Consider the following 21306-nt stretch of genomic DNA (forward strand, 5'->3'; position numbering starts at 1 on the left):
CAGCATGTAAAGAAGTTTCTGCTGATCACACAGTGCCTTTGCATTGATATAGTAACCTCTGTTTCTATTGCTTCTTCCTGATGAATACTTTTTACCAGTGCACAAGTCTAGCCATAAGCAAGAAAATGTTCCTTTCCCTAAAAACCTCCAGAGACAAATCAAGCTCATAAGAAAGAGAGAGACTTTTTGTCTGGGCCTGCAATGAAGAAGCAAGGACATTGGTTTTAAACTAAAGAGGGTAGGTTTAGATTGGACATAAGGAAGAATTTTTTTTTTATGATGAGGCTGGAACAGGCTATCCAGATCATGAGAAGTCTTCAAGGTCAAGTTGGACAGAGCTTTGAGCAACCTTACAGCAGCTTTCCAGTTCCTGAAGTGAGCCTACAAGAAATATGGAGAGGGACATTTTACAAGGGGTCGTAGCTGTAATTCTGAGGTGCAATTCTCCCTGTTGAAGTCAAGGGAAAGAATGAAAGATGCAATGGACAGGACACTGCCATTTTCTTCCAAGTGAGAGAGCACAATGGCAAAGATTTCCAGGTTCAATGATCACAAGCTCAACTCAATATGGCTAGGAGGAGCAAGGGCATTTGTTTTTCAAGAACATGCAGTGTTTATATGACCACGTACTTTGCCAGTCCATTTATTTAATGATTATTCCCCTTTTGAAACTCAAAAGCAAAATAAAGCCCCTTGGCTTTGCTTAGGCAAGGAGCAACTGAATAGAAAAATGAAGCCCACAGGGACTGCAAGTCCACCTGCAAGCTGGTAGATCACAAGACACAAGCTTCTAGAATGAGCTTCTAAAAGATCTTGAAACTTCTTCAACCTTTCCAGAAACATAATCTTGAATGGGAAGAATAGATAAGAGACCACTCCAAAACAGAACAGTTTCTCAAGTCAGCCTGTGGTAGATCTGCCGTCTCTCAAGAGTCAACTCACTCAACAGGCCCACACTACTTGCTGTAGTGAACTCAAGCATCACAGTCTGATTGTTCAAGTAATAACGAGTACTTGAGGCTGAAAAAGGTGTTCACAAAAGTGATTCAGCATGCAAAACTCTTGAGCAGTCACCAGATGTCACCACCTCTCAGCAGACTGAAGCAACAGGCCAAGTGACAAAAACAGAAGAGAATGTTTCTATCGTACATCTACACCTTCAGGTCCAAAGTAAGGTCAGAACAAGCAACTCAGACACCACGACAACTTAAAGGGTGCACATTTAGGAGCCGACCTGGACTGGTCATCTAAGGCAGTAACCTCCAGCCTTCATATTTCAGACACATGGCTGATGCTTTCTGTTCTTTCTCACTTCCCACCTCAAGCCTTTAGACTCTTGAGATTCATGAGATCCTTGAGACTTTAACAGCCTCACAGGAACACCATTTCTGGAAGTGATCACCAGTCTCACTTCCCAGGACTTCCTTCCACAGGTCTTGTGCAACCCAGGTTTGCTCATGAGCTTGGGTGGAACTGAAACTCTTTGTCATCACACTTTTAAATACGCACAACAATTTTCGCGCTTGATGTTGTAGCATCTTCTAAATTTCTTCTCTCATATTAAAACTTCCTCATTTCTTTTAGGGATTTGGATTCCAGCATTTACATTTCGAGCTGTCACTAGCATGACCTGGTTCTGTTCTTACATACAAAGCAGGAAAAAGCATGTGCTTTACAGGCAAAGTGTGTTCTGCTTTTTTTCATGGCCTTTCTATCTTTTTGCCCCTTCTGCAGGGAAACAGCAGTCAGTGCTATGCACGTCCAGAACTTACTCATAAAATAAAGTGCCCAATAAAATATTAAATGTATGGCCCAGTAGGCTATAATAATGTCTACAAGTTTTAGGCATGTTTCAGTACCCTCGTGTAGTAGGCATATTCAAATAAAAAATAAATACTTTCTGTCCAAAAAGTCGTGGTGTGATGCTACCTCTGGTAGATTACCTCTAGTGATTCCTTTTCAGAAACTAAGGCCACTTTGCATTTTCCTCAAAAAGAGGTAGCTAGAAGCCAGGCCACAAAACACACAGTTTTATAAAACTGCAGGCTCAACAACTATGATTGAAATCTTCACTTTCCTTTAATCAGAAGAAACAAAGAATGAGTGCAAGGGATGAAAGAAAAAAAAAATAGTAGAAGGAAAAGAAACAAAGAAAAGTCTCAGCCCATTTACCCTACTACAAAAAACAAGAATAAAATCTGCTCTGTGTTGAAAACTCCCACAAGGTACCTTGATTTCAAACAGCTGAATGCATACAGAGGTAGCTATGACTCTGAGAGTAACATACAGTCTCTTTTAAAAGATTAGAGCAAAACAGGAGGTCGATCATCATCCATTATATATTAGAACATAACACAGCATCCCTTATCAACTAGTGGTAGAGGGCAAGCTTGTATGCTTGGAGCTGTTTTGTCTTCATAGTAGATGGTTCCATTTGCAGAGAACACTACCAGCACACCTCTAAACTAGTTCACCCACTGTTTAGAAGGCTGGGATTAATTATGCCATAACAAAAGAGAGTAAGTTTTAAAACAAGACGTGAAGTGAAAAAAACGGACAGAAATATGAACTTCAGTAGAAACCTCAGGATACACAAATGTCCTTAGGTACAAAAAAGGAAGGCATTTAAAACCAGCAGAAGAACAATCACTTACCTTTCAAAAGGGGCTGGAAAGTTGGAATTTCCTGCAGTTTTATGACATCTGGATCATTGCTGACATTCCGTGAGGATTGTGTTCCTGGGGCTACGACCACAATGTCGTCCATTTTTGCTCGGTGCTTGGCTGGCAATGGAGATGCTGGATATTGGATAAAGGGGGAATAATGACCTTTACAAGCAGATTACACCAGAATCCAACTTTATGGGAATATTGCTCTATTGAACATTGCACAGGTATGCTTTTTATAGCACATCGCCGAGATCACCGAAGAGCTCTAGGCTCCGTTCCCCCTCCCCCACCGGGGAACAGCTGATTCCGCTCGCTCTTACTGCGCCAGCTCCGCACCCGCACCCAGGGCGCTCCCCATGCCCGGCTCTGCTCCTCCGGCCCAGGCGGTGCCCCTGCGCCGTCACAGGAAGGGCCGGGCCGCACTGCCGCTGCCTCCCGGAGAAAGAGCCCTTCCCTTCTCCACAGCCGCTGTGCCGGCACAGCTCCGGGCCCTCGCTCCCTGCCGGGCACTGACCTGCGGCGCTGGGCTCGCCCGGGCGGCTCTCGGCCTCGGCGCTCTGCTCAGCGCCCATGGCGGCGCCCCCGTCCTCCGCCTGCCGCAGCGCGGAGCCGCCACCGCCCACGGGGTTCCGGCCGCGCCGGGTCAGGCGGCTCCGCCCGGTGGGCGGGGCCCTGCGGGGCCGGGGCTGCTCGGCCCGGCCCGCCGGAGCCGCGGCCTCGGGAGGCAGCGGAGGAATGTTGATCTGTGTGGCCAGGGAAGGTACTCCTGCTCCGCTGCTCGGCCCTAGTGACGCTAGTATTTGTAGTGCTGGGTCCTCTTCTGTGTTCCTCGGTGTTAACGGACAAGGTACATTTCTTTAAAAAGGAGCCTATGACCGAATATCCTGAGTTGGGAGGGACCCACAAGGATTATCAAGTCCAGCCTCTGGCCCTGCACAGCCACCCCGACAATCCCATCCTGTGCATCCCTGAGAGCGCTGTCCAAAGGCTCCCGGAGCTCTGGCAGCCTTGGGGCCATGACCGTTCCCTGGGGAGCCTGGGCAGTGCCTGACACCCTCTGGGGGAAGAACCTTTCCCTGTTACCAGTCTGACACTGCCCTGACCCAGCTCCAGCCGTTCCCTCGGGTCCTGTCCCTGGTCCCAGAGAGCAGAGCTCAGTGCCTGCCCCTCCACCTCCCCTCAGGAGAAGCTGTGACTGCGCTGTCTGCCCTCAGTCTCCTCCAGCTGGACAGACCGAGTGCCCTCACACGGCTTCCCCTCAAGGCCCTTCACCATCCTCGTGCTCTCCTTTGGACACTCTCTAATAGTTTAATGTCTCTCTGATATTGTGGCACCCAAAACTTTACACAATATTCGAGGTGAGGCTGCTCCAGCCTAGAGCAAAGCAGGACAATCCCCTCCCTGGCCCAGCTAGGGATGCTCAGTATTTGTGCTGAAATCAGCTCCAAGTGGGAAAAGGTAATATTGGTAGGGGGGATCTCCAACCACTGATCACAGGCCACCAACCCAAGAAACTCCTTGACCCAAAAGAAGAGAAAAACTGAACATGTGGACTAATTAACATGAAAAGCAAGTGAACCATTTATCAGAAGAAGATAGAATACTAATTTGAGAACTACATAACCAATAACCAATGAATACTAATTCCTTTGTTTTCCAAAATGTATAAATAGTCAAAAGTTTTGATAACTGATTAACATGTTTGGTGAGGCAATACCCAAGCACCTCTGTGCTGAATAAAGTAATAACAGCTTTCTAACCTAACAAACTGGGTGAGAAAGCTCATTTCCCAGTTTGTGGTGAGGAGAGGGTCTAGCAGAGGCCACAAGGATGATGTGGGTCTGGAGCATCTCTCCTATAAGATGCGTGCCATGGGAGGAGTGGGAGCTTCAGATAAGCTCTGCAATAACTCAGATTTTGGGAACTGTTTCAATGTAAGGACTCACCCTGGCCTACAAGTCCTAGTCATGGCAGATCAGGTCTGTTTAAAAAAATGAATTATTTATTCAACTGACAAGTGATAAACAGACAAAATATCTTAATCAGAATTACTTACTAAACTGTATAAAATTAAAACAACGTGGGGTAGATTACAGTGTGACATAAAACAGTGCATGATATCAAGGTACCTCTATTAAATGTAGCAAAAGAAATAGTATTAGGAGTGATATGTAACTTCCCACTGACAGGTCAGTAGCATTCACAGATTCCTTCACTCAGCCTCCAGGAGAGTATCATCAAAACAGTGTTCCTATTCAGGGGAGAAATTTCTCACATTTCCAGGGAAACGTGTAGAAGATTTCTGCTTTGTGGAAGTTTGGTGTGGCTTTTATAGTTGTAAAGTGAGGTGTCTGTCAGTCAGAAATCCAGTTTATAATTCCAGATTTCACTTGGACAGTGAGATATTTATTGGCAGCTGGGAGATACCAGACCCATGTTAACTCCATGGCCCCAAAATGACCCACTACAAGACAGTTTATCCTGTCTGAGTTGTCTGACCAGTTAACAAATAACAAATAAGTTCTTGTGAGGAGTGAGATGCCCCGCTACAAAGAGACTGCAGAGGACTGGGCCTGTTTAGTTTGGAGAAGAGACAACTGATAGAGGATCTCTTTAATGCAGATAAATATCTTAAAGTGGGTGCCAAGAGGAGGAACCAGACTCTTTTGAGTTGTGCCCAATGACAGGACAAGGAGCAACACCCATAAACAAAAATATGAGAAGTTTTATTTCAACAAGAAGAAGAATTTCTTCCCATTAAGGATGGCAGAGCACTGGAACAGCTGCTCGGGGAGGTTGTGAAGTCTTCCCTCCTGGAGAAACTCCAAAGCCACCTGGAATGTGGATTGCTCTGCCTTGGCAGGGGGGCAGGACTAGATGATCTCTAGAGGTCCCTTCCAACCCCCAAATGCACCGCAACAGTGCCTGAGTTTTTCACAATGTGCAGCACTGGCTCCGAAGCAGAGAGATGCTCTACAGAAAACAACTTTAGTGACCTAGCACTATGTCTAAGAGCTAATGGTGTCCCACCATTCTCTCTCTCTCTCAGCTTCCCTTTCTTCCCATTGCAGTGGTAAGGGAACACAACAGCTTCTGAGCAAGGCTGGCTCTCTCCTGGCTCAGTGGATGTGGTTTCTGCATAGCTTTTGATGGACCTTGGCTTCCCTGCACCTCAGCAGCCTGACCGATTTGCTTCTGGTCTCCCCAGGGAGACTGAGTGCCTGCCCCACCAGAAAGAGCAGAAATTTGCCATGGTGACCGGAGTGGGGCAGTCATGTATCTCATCTGCCCTGCTTATATTATAGATTACATCAGCTCTTCTCATTTTCCCATGGTCGTTTATGCCTGTCTGACCACAGCAGTCTCTGTGCATATTCTCACATTCGCCATCTCAACAATTCAGGTGAAAAACCAGTTTCCTCAGCTGTTCTGACCACTTCAGCCAGACCTTTAGCTTCCTTCTGCTTGGCTTCTTCCATTGCCTCTGTGTAAGCAAAGTCAGGTGGCAGCTGCAACTTTGTCTAATACATAGCAGGGGTAATACCTGTGCTTGCTTTTAGTATTCATTCCCCTGTTCATTCACTGTGTGATGCAGTTAGTAGGTAACACCTTAATGTTCAGATTCTCTTGGGATTTTTTCTTTTAACAGTGAAAATAATGTCACCAGTTTACCAAAAAAGGGCTAGAAAGGTTCATTTTCTTAAACAATGCAGCTGAAAAATTTAGAAGAAACAGTCCCAACAAGACTGTGAGAATCACAAACATTATTAATTGCCCCAAGGTGGCTATGTGATGCAAAATGAGATGGTGGGCTCAGTCACTTACAACACTCATGTCCAAATAAAAGCCAACACCCAGCAGTACTGACAAAGGGAACTGACTGGGCATGAAAAGCAAGACAGCCTCCCATGCCTTGGCATCTAACCATTACAATACATACACTAACCTTCCCTTTGGGATCTCTTCAAGTAATGCACATCTTTGAAAAGAAAATTATCTCTTTCTGGAAAAAGAAGGAATCTATCTTATAATAATTTTACTCTTTGTATTCCTTTGGTCTGCTTTTACTCTGAACACTACCCCAAACAGTACCCCAAAATAGTAAGAAAAGCCAGGGAATCTCAGAAAAACGGAAAGCTGGACAAGACAAACGCAGATCTGAACCAATGTGGTTAATCAAACGTTCTCCGTTTATTCAATATAAGGTGGTAGTTTATATAAGCTTCTACATAGCTTACAAAAACAAAGACACTCTGATTGGTAGGCTAACATTGTTTACCTTTTCCTTAAAACGGCCTACACCTTACACTATAAAACCTATACTAATTCACACCCAGACAACCCAGTGGTCCCCGTCACACCTTAAGACTATTTCTATCTGTGCCACAAGCTCTGAATTTCTAACTGCGTCAGAGGCTTGAAGGCCCACAAGGCCCAAATCTGAGGCCTAGACTGGAGTAGCTCAAGTCTCATAACTCATGTCCTCTTTCTCTCAAAAATGCTGCAACAAGTAAGGAAAAAGAAAAAAAAAAAAAAAGAAAAAAAAAAAAAAAGAGGAAATTAAAGATTTCCAAGCAAAAACATTACTTAAACAAGCAGTTGCACTGAAACAGCTGACAGAAGAATGGCCAAGACACCAGTTGTGGTCCCAGTAGATAGGCTTTTTTTGTTCTTTTTTTTTTCCCCATTCCACAAACGTCTTGTGCTTGGTTATGATTTGAACAGGATTACTCAGATAGCAAGGAGTCTTTTACATACACATGTAAATATGTCCATGTCCATTTAGTCCGGGATATGCATATTAATTGCTTTCATTACAGCTCCCAAAAGCAGATCTCAGGTGGAGGAGAAGTCTGACTGTGGGTAAAACCATATCAACCTGACCACCAAGAGCTTCTCTAGGTGGTTTTGCCTTTGTGTCTGATGCTCAGGAAGGACCCTTAGTGCCGGCGAGTGGCTGTAGGAGTGGGAATACCCTTGCAGCTCTGCTGGGCAGGCAGAAAGAGGAGAGCGGGAGTCAGGTAGGAGAAGGACAGGCAAGAGGAGAAGGGCAGGCAAAAGGAAGAGAGCAGGAAAGGGAAAGTAAGGGAGAAGGAGGGCAGGAGAAAAGGCAAGAATGGGACAGGAGAATGGCGGGCAGTGAGAAGGAACCAAGAGAGGAGGAGGGGAGGCTGGAAGGCAGGAGGAAGGTAGGTAGTTAGTTAGGTAGGTAGGTAGGTAGGTATGTTAGCATTCCAGAACACACATAATCACAGGATATGATTATATGCAGGTGCTTTTATTAAGAGCTCTGGGAGTCAGGGGTACAAACCCAAATCTGACTCTGACATGGCTTTTGAGCTGAACATATTTTATATTCTATTGTTATATAACTTACATATTAATTATTAAACTTATATTGTTCTATTGTATACATTGACATGAGTTTCTCGTGATCTTTCTTAGGTCCCTGACCACAGTTTCTCATGATTATTCTTATGGTTAAACAGTAATTATATTTAATTACTAAACAATCATCACATCTAACAATTATATCATTTATCATGTACTAGCTACGCAGGTGCAGTTCTAGCAAGTACAAGTTCTTCATGTGCTTAGGGTATTTATTTTTCCAGGGCCTACTAAGCTTATTTTTCCTGTTAACCCTAAATCCCCATGATTTTAAAACCCTTTTACTATCAGGTAGGTAGGAGGTAGGTAGGTAGGTAGGTAGGTAGGTAGGTAGGTAGGTAGGTAGGTAAGCAAGAATTCCGGGAGGAGGAGGAGGGCAGCAGGCAGGAGGAGGGCAGCAGGCGTCCCGGGTCCGCCTCCCACGGCCCCTCCCCGGACGTGCCGGGACAGCCGCTGTTTCCCCGAGCCGCCGTCCCGAGTCCGGCCGGGCTCCGCCTCTGCCTTCCCGACCGCGCTGCGGGCGGAGGTAGCCCGGAGGTGCCCTCGGAACGCGTGCCCACCCCGGGAGCAGCGGGGACCCCTCGGCGCGGCTCCTTCTGCTGCCGCTGGCCGCGAATCCCGGCCGCGCCGGAGGAGCCCCGCGGGGACTGGTCCGGGTCACCATGTCCCTCGGGGGCAGCCGCTGGCCGGTTCTCCTGCTGGTGGTCACCTGCGTGATGGCCAGGACGGCGCTGAGCCAGGAGTGCTCCGCGGAGAAGATGGAGAATACCATAATCGATATAGACTTGTCCCTGCCCCGCGGCGCCCGGGGCGCGGAGCCGCTGCGCGTCCCCAGCGCAAGTGTGTGTGTCCGCGCCTGCTGCTCGGGGCACCGGCTCGCAGGTAACGTCGGCCTCCTTCTCCGAATTTACCCTCTCATTCAGGCTGCGCTTAGTTCCAGCTTGCGGCTGCTACCTTCTTTTGCCAGTAGATGTTAGATCTTAACTCAAGACCCTGTAGTGTTCAGGAAAATAGTTGCATCACAGAAACAGCGTTAGTTTTAGGCGTTAAAACCTTCCAAATCCCGAACCTCGAAGGTGTGTAAGCTGTGTTTAGTAGATGCACTAAAAGTAGCTGGCATTTTGCATTGTATTTAATTTTAGCCAAAAAATGAGAACGCTCACCCTCCTCTGAGACGGCTCGTTTGAATCAAGCTCTTGGCGCAGTAGGAGGAGTAGAGCAGCAAGTAGAAATGACAGTGAAGGTGACCCCCCAAAGCAGCAACTAACCAAGTGATTCCTGAGATGTAGTAAGGAAAAATGTCTAAATAATTTTCTTCCCCTTGAGTATATTGAGGAGGTTTTCAGATTCATCAGGATTTGTAAGCGAGCAATTGTATAAAGTCGTGCCGGTGTGGTATGCGTGAGGGGAGGATGAGAGATTAGACTCATAATTTCCCCAACTATATTTGTATAGGAAAAGGAAGGTGTGACCTTTCATATTTTGGCCCTGGGCCATTCTTCTGCAGTCCCTGGCAGTTTTTTCCTGTAGGAATGTTATGCTAGTAGTTTTCCTCTTACTCACATGAGCAAAAGTTAACAAACTAGATCTCATTACCATACTGCTATAAAAGTTCCTACTGCTGAAACAGGCATTTACTTTGTTTTGCAGGAGACAAGAAGTGTAATTTGATTATTTTTTATGCTGCAAGAGCAAGTACACATCCAAACTGCTACTTGTTTTACTGTCCTAGCACTGAGGCTTGTCCAATGAAAGCTGCAACAGGACTTGTGAGCTACAAGATAACTACAGGTAAATAATAGTGAGAGCCATCAGCCCCCACACCACACTGCAAAGTGACTTTTGCACTTGTAAAGTTTCAGTAGTGATCAGGAACTGTTTGGAGGTCATATTTTTAGTAAAGTGTTCTCAGCCAAGCATTATGATTTAAAAATATTTCTCTTTTTCGTTATGGAGGATGGATGGGCAGGTGTATGGTAAGCTCCTTTGTGGGCCCAGCTTCCAGCTTAGAATAATGTCCCAACCCTTATAATATTCCTTCACATTAGATTCAGAAATCCTCATAATTTGTTCTTGCTTAAAACAAAAAGAAGCTGCTTCCATCTAGATATAGTCAAGAAAGAAAATTTCCTGTACATAATACTGAAAAGTATCACAAAAACCAATGGAAATACCATGCCATTGTAGCCAGCTGTGTATTTAAAGGACCCCTGCTACACTGATGAATAATTGGCAATAATAATAAATAATCATTATTTTCTGCTTTCAGTTAGAGAACCTGAAGTGCAGAAGCAAACTTTCTAAACTCAGAGCTTTATGGCATGTGGGCTGCACAGTCAGAAATTTCTTGCTCTCTGACCTATACTGGTTTATTTATAACAGCAAAGCCTACTTGTTGATTGACATTGACTTGCACCAGACCTGTTTGAGCAGCTCAGATAATTAGACTGTCCTGCCAAGGTGCTTTCTATATGGCTGCTTGAGATCGAACTTTGGCTGAAAAAGAGAACTTTTCCAAGAGGAACTATGCAAAGAGCAACAACAGTATGATATATAGAAAAATTACTCACGTAATGTTACCAAGTATTTTTGTGCAAGCACAATCTCACAGTAATCATGCAAAAGCAATGTGCAACAAATGAACTGCATTCTGTAAAATTATTACTAAAATTACAAAGTCCTCCAGCTATTTCTGCCCTAGAAGATCATTGGGGTTTCAAACAAAGAAACAAGAAATGCAATCATGCTTGTGCTTTTTTTTGGCATGTAATGCAATGCTGAGTGAACAACTTGATTGCATGTAACACTTCTTTTTCTTTTTGGAGACTTGATTTTCTCTGAACATTTAATTGTGGGAAGATTATGCTAGCTTGTTTAATGTTCTTGGCAAGTTTTCAAAGGTAGCACCTGAGCAGTGTCTGTAGCAACAAATGTTTCAAACTTTGTTCTTTCATGTAAGAATCTGTATGTGGTTACACTGAAAACCAAGCTGAAAGGGGGAAAGATGCTTTATGTATTCCAAGTCCAGTGCATTTAACAAACTCATTTGTTTCAATATTAAAAAGAGATGAGTGAGTATCAAATCTACTTGAGAGCATGCTCCCTTTTAAATGTTTTGTGCAGCAGCTGAATTGTTATCATGAATATATTATATATATTTCTATATTTTTATAAATAAAATTATAAAATTATATATATAATATGAATTGACAATTAGCCTGTCTTTCCAAGAGCTCATGCTCAGCCAAATACTTTCTATACTACCTGTAAATCAGGTAAATATTGTAGAAAAAATACTGCAAAATCAGATAGCTTTTAGGATTATTATTTGCATGCTATTTCTGCACAGAACACTAGTTTTATGACTAGGCTTGAGGCTGACAGCATTTATGACATAGAATTTAAATGTCACTGTGCATATGTTAAAGAAAGGAAGTTTCATCAGTCATTATCTCTTAGAGTCCCCTTACATAAATGTTCCTAAAAATATAAATAGAGTATGCCTACATTAGTCAAAAATAGATTGAATAATTAAATACCAGTATTTCTGTTTCCAGACATTCATGCCCTAGAGGATAAATCCATCAAAACGGAGAACTTTTCTTCAAATGAGTATTCTTTGCCTTCGGATGCTGGAATCTTTATTTCTCAGAGTCAGAATATCCATCAGAATCACACTGCCAGTTTAGAGCAGTCTGTCTTTCATCAGGCATCTGAACTCCTGAACCACATAGGCAAGCATTTGAACAATATGGAACTTCATACAGTTTCTCCTGAATCTCAAAGAGCAGAAGAATCTGAGAGCTTAGACCCCATCTCAAGGCAGCAGGTAATTAAGCTGCCACCAAGCACACCTTCTGCTGTTCCAGCTGGAAACCCCAGTGCTTCTTTCCACACCACTGCTCGGGCAGGTGCCCCTGAAACCAGTAGCGCTTCTCTTGCTCTTGTGCTGACAGGCACTGCCCAGCTGGAGTCTCTTACAATCTCTCTGCACCCTGGTGCTGCCAAACCAACCACACCCCACCTCACCACAACTGCCTCTCCATGTGCTGCAGCCACTGCAGCTAAACCTGCTGTCCCTGCCACCCGCATCACTGTTATTCATGTTCCGATTTCCGAGCCCACAAATTCTGCTTCTCCTTCTACAACCACGCAGGTGACCACGAATTCTGGATCTGCTACTGCCCTTTCAGGGCTAAGGACTCCAGCCATGGCTCCTGAGCCAACAGTTGTCTCTTCCAATGATACCAGCCTTGTGACCCTCCTCTCTTTTCCAGGTTTTATTTTGTGCAGCTATTCCCCCACATCTTCCCAAAATTACCCTTGGGGTTATGACCCATCTGACTCAGAAAGCTCCCTGTCAGAAGGTGTTCTGAGAGGGAAAGGTGCCTTTCAGCTGGGGGGAAAAAGCAGCCTTGTAGCAGCTTTGTTTTTCGGGGTGATATTCTTGTTGCTAGTTATTGTGCTGACAGGGAAGAAAATCCATGAATCTCTTCAGAAAAGGCATTACACCAGGCTGGATTATTTGATCAATGGAATGTATGCTGATGTCTGACTGGGAGAGGGAATAAAATTTTGAGGAGTATCTCTCACTTTTGAGAGGAAAACTCTGATATAGAACAGTTGATATTGAAATCTCAGAAGAGGATGGGTTCCTTTTTTGGGCTCTGATGGGAAAGCAGGAGACAGGAGATGGGCTTGGTGGTGAGAAGAAATGCTTTGTTTGTGCTGAACTATAATGTCTGTAATTTTTGATTTATTCCTAAATCCTGAGAGTAAACATCTAAATCCAAGTTAAGCTAAGAAGGTCTTATATTTAAGGAGAAAAAGAATTCACAAGCTTAATGTGTACTGTGACAAGATTAGTGAAATTGAGGTACACCTAATAAATTGAGTACCTGTGCAGCACATGGGTGTTTTCAGTGCTATTTACACCAAATACTGGAGTGTTACACAATTGCCTGGCAATCCTATTTACCCTATTTGTAGCTTTAAAGGAATACTTAGTAATAGAGCTTTGCATCCAAATGGTTTTAGGTACAAACAGAAAATATGGCATAATTTAATTTTCCTTATCTAAATATAGTTTATGGTTATATACATATCTTTAAAGTTCTTCTTCTGCATACATCACAGGTATCCTTAAAACTACATACTGCAAGTGCTCTCAAAGCATACCCTCTTCACTTCTAGCATCCCCTTCATGTGGCTGGTAATAAGCATGGCTGCTTAGTAACAGTTATCTTGATATTCAACTTTTTTTCCAACCTAAACAACTCTATGATTTTATGTTTTCCTGACTCTTCGACAGAGAGAGTAAGTGGGAGCATCTACTGCCACACAACTTCCAGTTCATGTTATTTAAATTTCCCTTCACATGCAGTCAGTCTAAAACTGGTTTTAGAATGAAAGGCTAGATTTCAAAGTGTTCATATCAGGTGGCATGATCAAAACCAAATGTCACAGCAGAGAAGGAAGGGTGCCTCACAAATGCAAGGAAACAATTCTATTGCAAAATATGAAGTTTGACTCACAACCAAGAGATTCTTACATCTGTCAAGCTTAGTGTGGTGAGAAATAGGTGTGATCCAAAAAATGGCCTCAAGGCAAGTTTTCTGAAACCTCTGAATAACTAAATGCAGAAAATTCTCTGAAAATTCCATTATTCAGAGATCAAAGAAAAGTCAGTGTTCCTTGTGTCAAGAACTTGAATTCTTATTATATGGAGGTTGCAAATTGCTTTTTATATATAAAACCTACTGGTCTGCTACATTGTTTAAGTCTGACAATGGTTAAAACAAAAGTAGTCTGGATAACCTCTTAAAAGTGAACAAAATTACAGAAGAAATGTACCTCAAATTTATCAGCTTGTTTTCTGACTGTGCTTTGTTTAACTTAATTTTCTTTTTTATTTTAATAGCTATTTTCAGAGGTTTCTGGTCAAGGAACATAACAAGGAAGAACATTTTTGGGAAATGAGTTCACAGAATGATAAGTACTAGTCCTAGCTGTAAAAACGCAGATGCAGATCTGAGGTTCACCATAATTTTCTCTCATAAGAACTGCAATCTTCCTGAGAAGATTTTTATGTTGCTGGTGTCATCACAGCAGGAGAGGTGCGGAGAACAACCCCTGAATGCTCACTATGCATTTCTGCTGCAGTAAATAATTTGTTGGAGGGACAGGTGATTGGTAATAATTTATATGGTTACAGTACAGTAGCAAAATATTCAAGAGAAACCAGCTGATGTATCTCAGGGTTGTTCACAGCACAGGTCATGTATTCATCTGGAGAGGGACATTTTACAAGGACATGTAGTGATAGGACAAGGGAGAATAGCTTTAAACTAAAAGAGAGAAGGTTTAGATCAGATACTGAGACAAAATTCTTCCCTATGAGGGTGCTGAGGCCCTGGCACAGGGTGCCCAGCGAAGCTGTGGTTGCCCCATCCCTGTGAGTGCTGAAGTCCAGGTTGGACAGGGCTTGGAGCAACCTGGGATAGTGGAAAGTGTCCCTGCCCATGGCCAAGGGTTGAAATGAGCTGATCCTTAAGATCCCTTCCAACCCAAAGCAGTCTCTAGTTACTCAGTGTGGTCCATGTCATTAGAAACTGCCCTCCAGCCCAATCAGCTGTGCACACCCAACACGGTGAATGGCAGAGGTAAAGCTGAGAGGTGCTCGAGCACCATGCCTGACTTGGTGAGGATGCTGACCTCAGTGGCCTTTCACAACATTTGAGTAAAACAAACAACTTTAGAAGTTGTTACATGAAAGATCTTCCTTTATGCTCCAGTAAAGAAAACAAGGTATTAGGCAGGTGTACTGAAACACTTTTTAAAAATTATTTTCTCCATCCATTTGTCATGTTGGATTAAGAACTAACAGGGAATTAATTGATAGCTGACTAGTTTGGATCTTTCTGGAGGGTCCTTTACAAGCTGTGTATGGACACTAGAGGGCAACAACAGTTTATTAAATAGAATTGACAAGTTACGAAGATTTTTGATGATTTAAAAAAGTTTTAGTTAGCTTGTTTTTTTAACTTCCCAAACTATGGCTATTTCATTGTGGAAAGGTTTTTGTTTATTTGAAAGGGTTTGGGTGGAGGATTATATACACACATTTTTAAAAGTTTTTACTGCATCATATAATGTAGAAGACATCAAAATGAAGCATATTCTCTATTTTAATAACACTGAATCAAGTTGCATTATTAGTCATGTATTGGCATTTCCAGTTAACAGAGAGATTTCCCATCATCATTCTTTTGACTATGATGCTTTATTACATGCATTTTTGGAGCTTATTTATTTACCTGGATAATGCTTTTGTATTATGAATCAAAAAGGAGGAAGACAAAGTAACTAAAAAAGCCCATCCAGTTTGTTATGCTTTCCAACATTAAAACTTCTGTGCACTCTGCTGTTTTTCCACTGAGATCTCCTGTAGTCTTCACTGTGCACCACACATGGAACTGGATCATTAATCACCACTCTGTGATGACAAATCTTACATTGGAGTGGCTCTTTCTGGACGTAATCAGTTTTGTTATGGCAGTAGGCAAAAAGCTGATTGACTTTTGTCACCTGGAGAGTGTCATAAATTCTGTAGCTGATTGTTTTCATATTGTTGCTTTATACCGCTGAGCAAACATAAGGTATGTAAATATAGACTGTCATGAACAAAATTGTCTTGTGGTATTGTACAGTAAAGCAAATAACCCGAATTTTATAACTACTGCAAACAATCGTAAAGAAATAAATTGTAGACCTATTTGAGATGGATGAGAAGGATCCAAAGTCCCTGCTTCAAAAAGCAGTAAATTCAGCATGGTGTGTTCTCTGCAAATAGTGCTTAAATTCATTTCAATTCCTGTAGGAGCAGGAAATGCTTAGACTCAGGATTATTTCAAGTTACTAAACAACTAACAAAACCTAACAAACAAACAAGGAAATAAAACTACAAAAAAAAAAAATTACATGAGAAGGCAGTTTCAAAACTGGTTCTTGTTTTCCTGCCTCCTGCAAAACCATCTTAGTGGATTTGAATCTGATTACATGCTTTGACCCTACCATCCCACATTCCATGCTGATAAAATCGTGGAGTTTAAAAGGCCAGTACTGCAGTCAGCAGTTCCCAGGCAGTATCCCATTATACAGAGAGCTATACTTCTGTAGATTTCTTTCTGTCACCCTCCCGAAATGGCCCTAGACAGCTGTGCTCTCCCTGTGCATTACTAATCCTCTCATACAGATAATGCACTTCTCTACACTAATTCTCAATGAATTCCTGTTTATGGGTAGTTGTGGGATAGCTGCATCCCCTCATCCTTGAAGTCTTGCACATCCCTTCAGGAGTGTGCATGCTATTCCCAGATGCTTTCCCAGTGTCTTGATAGGTATGTCCCCTGAAGGGCTAGGGTATATTGAACTTTTTTCTTCTTCTTCAGAAAGCCTACATTTAATCTCACAGTCTAAATTTGCTTTTTTGCCTTTAGGTCTCTACACTTCTTGAGGATGTCAAAGCACAAAGCATAAAAATGCTGCTCTTTGTCACCTGTGTCTTTGGTATTATAAATAATGTGTAAAAGTATTTTTAAGTTTCAGTACAACTATACTGTATCACTGTTTCCTGTATATTGGCTTATTTAATTTAAAAAAAAAAAGGCATGAGAGTCATGCATTACTTATTTTCTCTTTTTCTCTTACTCCTCTCCTTCCAACCTATAAAATGTCATTTTTGTAAGTGACAAGAGTTTAAATATGCTGTGTTCAAGCTGTTCTGATCCTTTTTCTTTGTGGTTCACTTTGTTTTAATAGAAAATCGATGAAGAATATTGAAAATTCCATCATACCAATACTGTCCAGGAGTAGTAATCAGATAATTTGTGCATGCTGTATTTCCTCAAAGAAACTTAAGAAGCAGTTAAAATCCAGCACAACTGGCTAAACCATAAGGAATATTTTGAAACATTTGCTGACTTGAACAGTCACTCTGAAAACCAAGAAGGTGTTTCATCACAATGCTATGATGGTAAGGATGGTTATATGAGGTACAATAACTCCTTATAAGATGTCTTGGTACCAGCTACCTCAGAGTAGCAGCTGAATTATGGCTGAAAGTTACTGGGAACATCCCCATGGTTTCTGTGTGCTTCCACTTGCACAGAAGCAAAATGTGATCAGTGTAGCTTAGACTTTGACACTGTGACTTTTGCAAGAATTCTCAACAACACCTAGATAGAAAATTGGCACAAAGTTTAAACATACATTCTCGTGCTGCAAAGATGGTGGAAACCCCCTCACTATGACATGGATCTCCTATCAGTTTGCTCACTGTTTAATTAGTTTCTGAGTAAATTTCTCTGTTTGTTGGAACTCAAAATGTCCTTCAGACATCTTTGGAGGTTCCAGGCCCTGGTCAGAGGCATTTGAGACCCTGGCAGGCAGCTGGAAACAGCTGTGATTTTGAGTTTGAACCATGGAATGAGTTAGCAACTGTGAAGGTGGAACAAGCAGTCACAAAAGTTTAGGTATTATAGTAGAAGTAGTTACAAAGTAGAGAGGAGAATTTTTTAGTATTGTACAGGGGGGTTTTAACACCTGTACAGGGGGGTTTTACTTTGGACATGGGGGTCAGAAGTTTTAAGATGGAGGAATGTAGGCCAGTCCTGTTCCTCCTCTTTCTTCTTCCTTACCTCCATGTTCTTGATGATGTTGGCACTCACAGATTGGTTTAGAGTAGAAAAGCACCATTTAATATAGGTAATAGGTATTGGGGAGAAACTGTAAACATTTATCACGTAATGTACCATATAAAAGACAGCAGCAGCCCTGGGTGGGGGGAGAGAAGACACCAGACAGAGAGGGTGTCAGGGGTGTGTGTGCCTCTGCCTGAGCTGCTGAGCAAACTGCAGTAGCCAGAGAAGACAATCTTTCAGATAGTCTTAGGCAATAAACTGCCTTGAGACCAAACAACAAGAGGCTGCAGAGTTTTTCTTTGGAAGCACTGGTTGGAGGAGAGACTTTACCACCACACGGAACCCCTGAACCAGACCAGGGTTACGACATCTGTTTGCTTTCATGTAAGAGCTTTTTTTTACTGAAACCCAAGTTCCACCAACACTACTGAAATAGTTGTAAGTATTTGGATCCTTACAAGCAAGGTTTTTTTTGATTCTCCAAGTAAGGATGCAGGTTAATTTGGGTCCTCTGAGTAAACTGATTGATATGATCCCTTTACTACAGTAGACATGTGTTATGTGTCTTTGTCAGTACAGCTCCTGTTGGTGTCAGTTGGAAGGTCTTCCAGCACATATTTATAAGTCAAGTCCTCCCACTTAGAGGCTCATTAACTGTTCAAAACAATTGCCATACAGGATGACAGAACATCTCAGCCCAGAGGCAAAATTTCTGAAAGAATCTGTAGAACATTTTCCCGGCTGCTTCTGATTATTTAACTAGGATAATGTTGTCCTTTTTTGGTTCTGGGGCATGAAATAAGGAGCTCAAATGTTTTTCCACCATGTGATAACTCAGGCAGTACTTCTGGAAAGACTCCAGATTTGGCACACACTGTATGTTGCCTTTATGGAGTGCTCTGGTTTAGAAAGGGCAAAAAATAATTTGCTTGTGAGATACAGTTTTAAACCCATGAGAATAGCTCACTCCATTCTTCTCACTGCTCAACAAGATACACATGGCTTTCCTATACTGGCAAAGCATAAAGGAAGGGTACACCCCATTCAAGTGAACATTATAAAAGATGGTAGAGTTTGAAAAGTGAAAGCCTGAATGCTGAAGTTTATCCACATGCTACATCTAGCAGAGTTGCTACATCTGGCAACTTTTCCAGAAATATGCCAGACACTCCATCTCAAGGAGGAATTCAAGTGTTGTATCTGTCCGTGGAATACAAATAAACGTCTTTACACCTACTTTTTTTTTTTTTTTTTTTTTTTTTTTTTTGGTGATATGGTTTAGGGGTTTTTTTTGTTTGGGTTTTGGGGTTTTTTTTTTCTTTATGGTTGGCATTCCCTCTGCTCAAGCCTCTCTTCTCTTACTTTTTCTTTGCTTTTCATTTTCCTGCAGGAAGCCTGCAAACCTTTCCACCCAACAATGGGCTTATACAGCTAAAGCCAGCATCAGCTGGAATCAGCTCTTGGTTTAGCCAAAGCTGACTCATTTTGCCCTCTTTTCTTGGAAAGGCTTTTTAGTTCTCCCATATAATGCCAAGGAGTCTGCTGTAGTCTCTGGGGTGCACAGGGTAAAAGCAACGGGTGCCTGAACCAGAAATGTCAGATGCAGAAATTCGATAAGGCCAAGTGTCTGCAAATATTTTTTTCTCCTATGGTTTTGGTCTGTGGTTCCCATTGTTTTGGGTTTTTAACTATGGTGACTGGAACACCTTTTCCTACACTGAATTACTTACTGCTACAGTGTACCTTCGGCCACACATATACTAGATGTTTCTTTCTGTTGAAGTACTAGGATTCTTAAACCACAAGTGAAGATAGGACTCTAAATCATAGTTCCTTTCAACATTTAGAGCTTTGGTTATCTTGAAAGAAAAAAGTGTTTTGGGAAAATAGCACTTTAAAAGTATTGTTCAAAGAAAGGATTTCTTAATATGCTGAGATTAAACGGGGATTTTGCTCTGTGTAAACCCTTTTCAAATTGTTGTAAAGGTATTAGACTTTTTACAATTGAAATAAGGAAAAAAAATAGTAGAAGTTGCATTAACTGCAAAGTTCTGACACTGAAAAAGGCATTGGAAGGAGCTTCACAAGTCAGGGCCATTCAGACACAATTCCCTGTCTTTTATGCAAAGATCCATGTGACCAAATACTGTCTTTGTGGTTTTGACTGGGGAGAGGGTAGAAGAAGGAGGGATGAGGAATGGATTGGGCAACCTCACTCTAATCACTTTTCTTCTTGAGAGGAGAAAATATAATCTAATTATGCCAAAATAGAATATTATCATCTTTCAATAATGTCTTAATAGCAGACACTAATTTTTTAATAAATATATTTGGGGACTAGGTCTTACTTTCTCTGAGTTTTCCTTTGTAATTTATCTACATTTAATTGCCCTGTCCCTTTTGAAATCAGTGAGAACTTTACCATTGCCTTCAGAGGGACCAGCATTTCAGCATGCTATGCCCATTAATTCTTGTTGAAACATTCAGTGAGAAAGATAAATATGATAGTGGCTTCTATGATGTGGGCAGCCACAAATTCATTTGCTGAGCATCCATCTTCTTCTAACATCTTTTGCTTATTAGGGACTTTGGTTCTGGTTCTACAGAAGATCCCATTGACGCCACTCAAACTTGGGGAACAGTTCAAAAGCAGAATGACTTTGGCAGTCACTGCTTCTTTCATGAGCTCCAGCTGCTGTCCCTTGCTGTCCCAGGAGCAGACACAACTGCTTGTGAAGCTGAGCCACCAACTAAACCAGGGAACTTGCCCAAGTTTAAAAATAATCCCATGAAAACTCTTGTGTCATTGAGCCACCATCCAAGTTCTGAGGTAAGAATAAAGCTGTCCAGGTTTCCCAGCCTCAGCTGAATTTGAGCCAGCAAATGAAGGTTTCTCTTTCTAAGGTGAATGAAAATAACTGCAACCAACACGGGGAGCTTCTTACTAAAATAAAAGAAACGTTCCCTCTCCACTTACTTTGCCTTTAAGCTCAAATAAAGGAACATAATCACCTCAGAGAAATCATGCCTATTGGAGGCTTTTTTGTATGTGGTAATCTTGCCTCCTATTTTACTTTGTAAAAGCCTCTGCTATGGAGTTAATGCTACATGGATGAATTAGAAATAAAGCTGACAAACATTTAGGAGATAGACTTGGTCTTGAATCCTAAGCACTGATGGGGAAAAGGGTTCCAAAAAAGCCATTTTTGCAGGGGGTAGTGATCAATGGCTCAGAGTGCTGATGCACCTCAGTGACAAGTGGTGTCCCTCAGGACTCCATATTGGACCAGAGTTCTTTAAATATCTTCATTAATAACACAGATGAAGGGATCGAGTGCACCCTCAGCAGGTTTGCAGATGACACCAAGCTGAGGGTCCAGGGACACACCTGAAGGACAGGCCAATCCAGAGGCACCTGGACAAGCCCCAGAAGTGGCCCATGGGAAGTGGAGTCCCAGCACAAGAAAGACATCAGCCTGTTGGAATGAGTCCAGAGAAGACCAAAAAGATGATTAAAGGGATGGAGAACCTCTGCTGTAAGGAAA

At 42.3% G+C, this 21306-nt stretch overlaps 2 protein-coding genes across 10 annotated transcripts in view; one reads left to right on the forward strand and one right to left on the reverse strand.

Annotated features, from left to right (window-relative positions):
• The window catches only part of BORCS5 (BLOC-1 related complex subunit 5), a 42289-nt gene extending 38972 nt beyond the window's left edge, over positions 1–3317 (reverse strand). For all 6 annotated transcript variants that reach the window (XR_012053794.1, XR_012053793.1, XR_004366734.3 and 3 more), the window contains exons 1-2: positions 3184–3317; positions 2655–2798 (exon numbers count right to left, since the gene is read on the reverse strand). Coding sequence is in view for 1 of the 6 variants with exons in the window: in XM_030263678.4 (XP_030119538.1) it covers positions 2655–2798; positions 3184–3241 (202 nt within the window). In the remaining 5 variants the exon portion in view is untranslated. The remainder of the gene's footprint in view (positions 1–2654; positions 2799–3183) is intronic.
• MANSC1 (MANSC domain containing 1) lies at positions 3240–20907 on the forward strand. 4 transcript variants are annotated; one of them, XR_012053792.1, is made up of 5 exons: positions 3240–3516; positions 9711–9851; positions 11618–11889; positions 16881–17094; positions 20345–20907. XR_012053792.1 is itself a non-coding variant. In XM_072923938.1 (4 exons), the coding sequence occupies exons 1-4, from the start codon at positions 3240–3242 to the stop codon at positions 16899–16901; spliced, it is 711 nt and encodes a 236-aa protein (XP_072780039.1). In that variant the 3' UTR covers positions 16902–18997. The 4 variants fall into 4 exon arrangements, 3 of the variants coding, with proteins under 3 accessions (XP_072780039.1, XP_072780038.1, XP_002193850.5); XM_072923938.1 differs by lacking the exon at positions 20345–20907 and having other exon boundaries at positions 16881–18997; XM_072923937.1 differs by lacking the exons at positions 16881–17094; positions 20345–20907 and having other exon boundaries at positions 11618–12968.
• Positions 20908–21306: the final 399 nt, after the last annotated feature.

Source organism: Taeniopygia guttata, chromosome 1A, assembly GCF_048771995.1.
Source record: "Taeniopygia guttata chromosome 1A, bTaeGut7.mat, whole genome shotgun sequence".
NCBI classification, from domain to species: Eukaryota; Metazoa; Chordata; class Aves; order Passeriformes; family Estrildidae; genus Taeniopygia; species Taeniopygia guttata.

Excerpts from the sequence above, each read along its gene's own strand:
- MANSC1 (XM_072923937.1), top strand. The coding sequence starts at position 3,240 with ATGGCGGCGCCCCCGTCCTCCGCCTGCCGCAGCGCGGAGCCGCCACCG. Across the intron at positions 3,517-9,710 it reads CCTCGGTGTTAACGGACAAG|GAGACAAGAAGTGTAATTTG; the intron begins GTACATTTCTTT and ends TTTGTTTTGCAG. Across the intron at positions 9,852-11,617 it reads GAGCTACAAGATAACTACAG|ACATTCATGCCCTAGAGGAT; the intron begins GTAAATAATAGT and ends TTCTGTTTCCAG.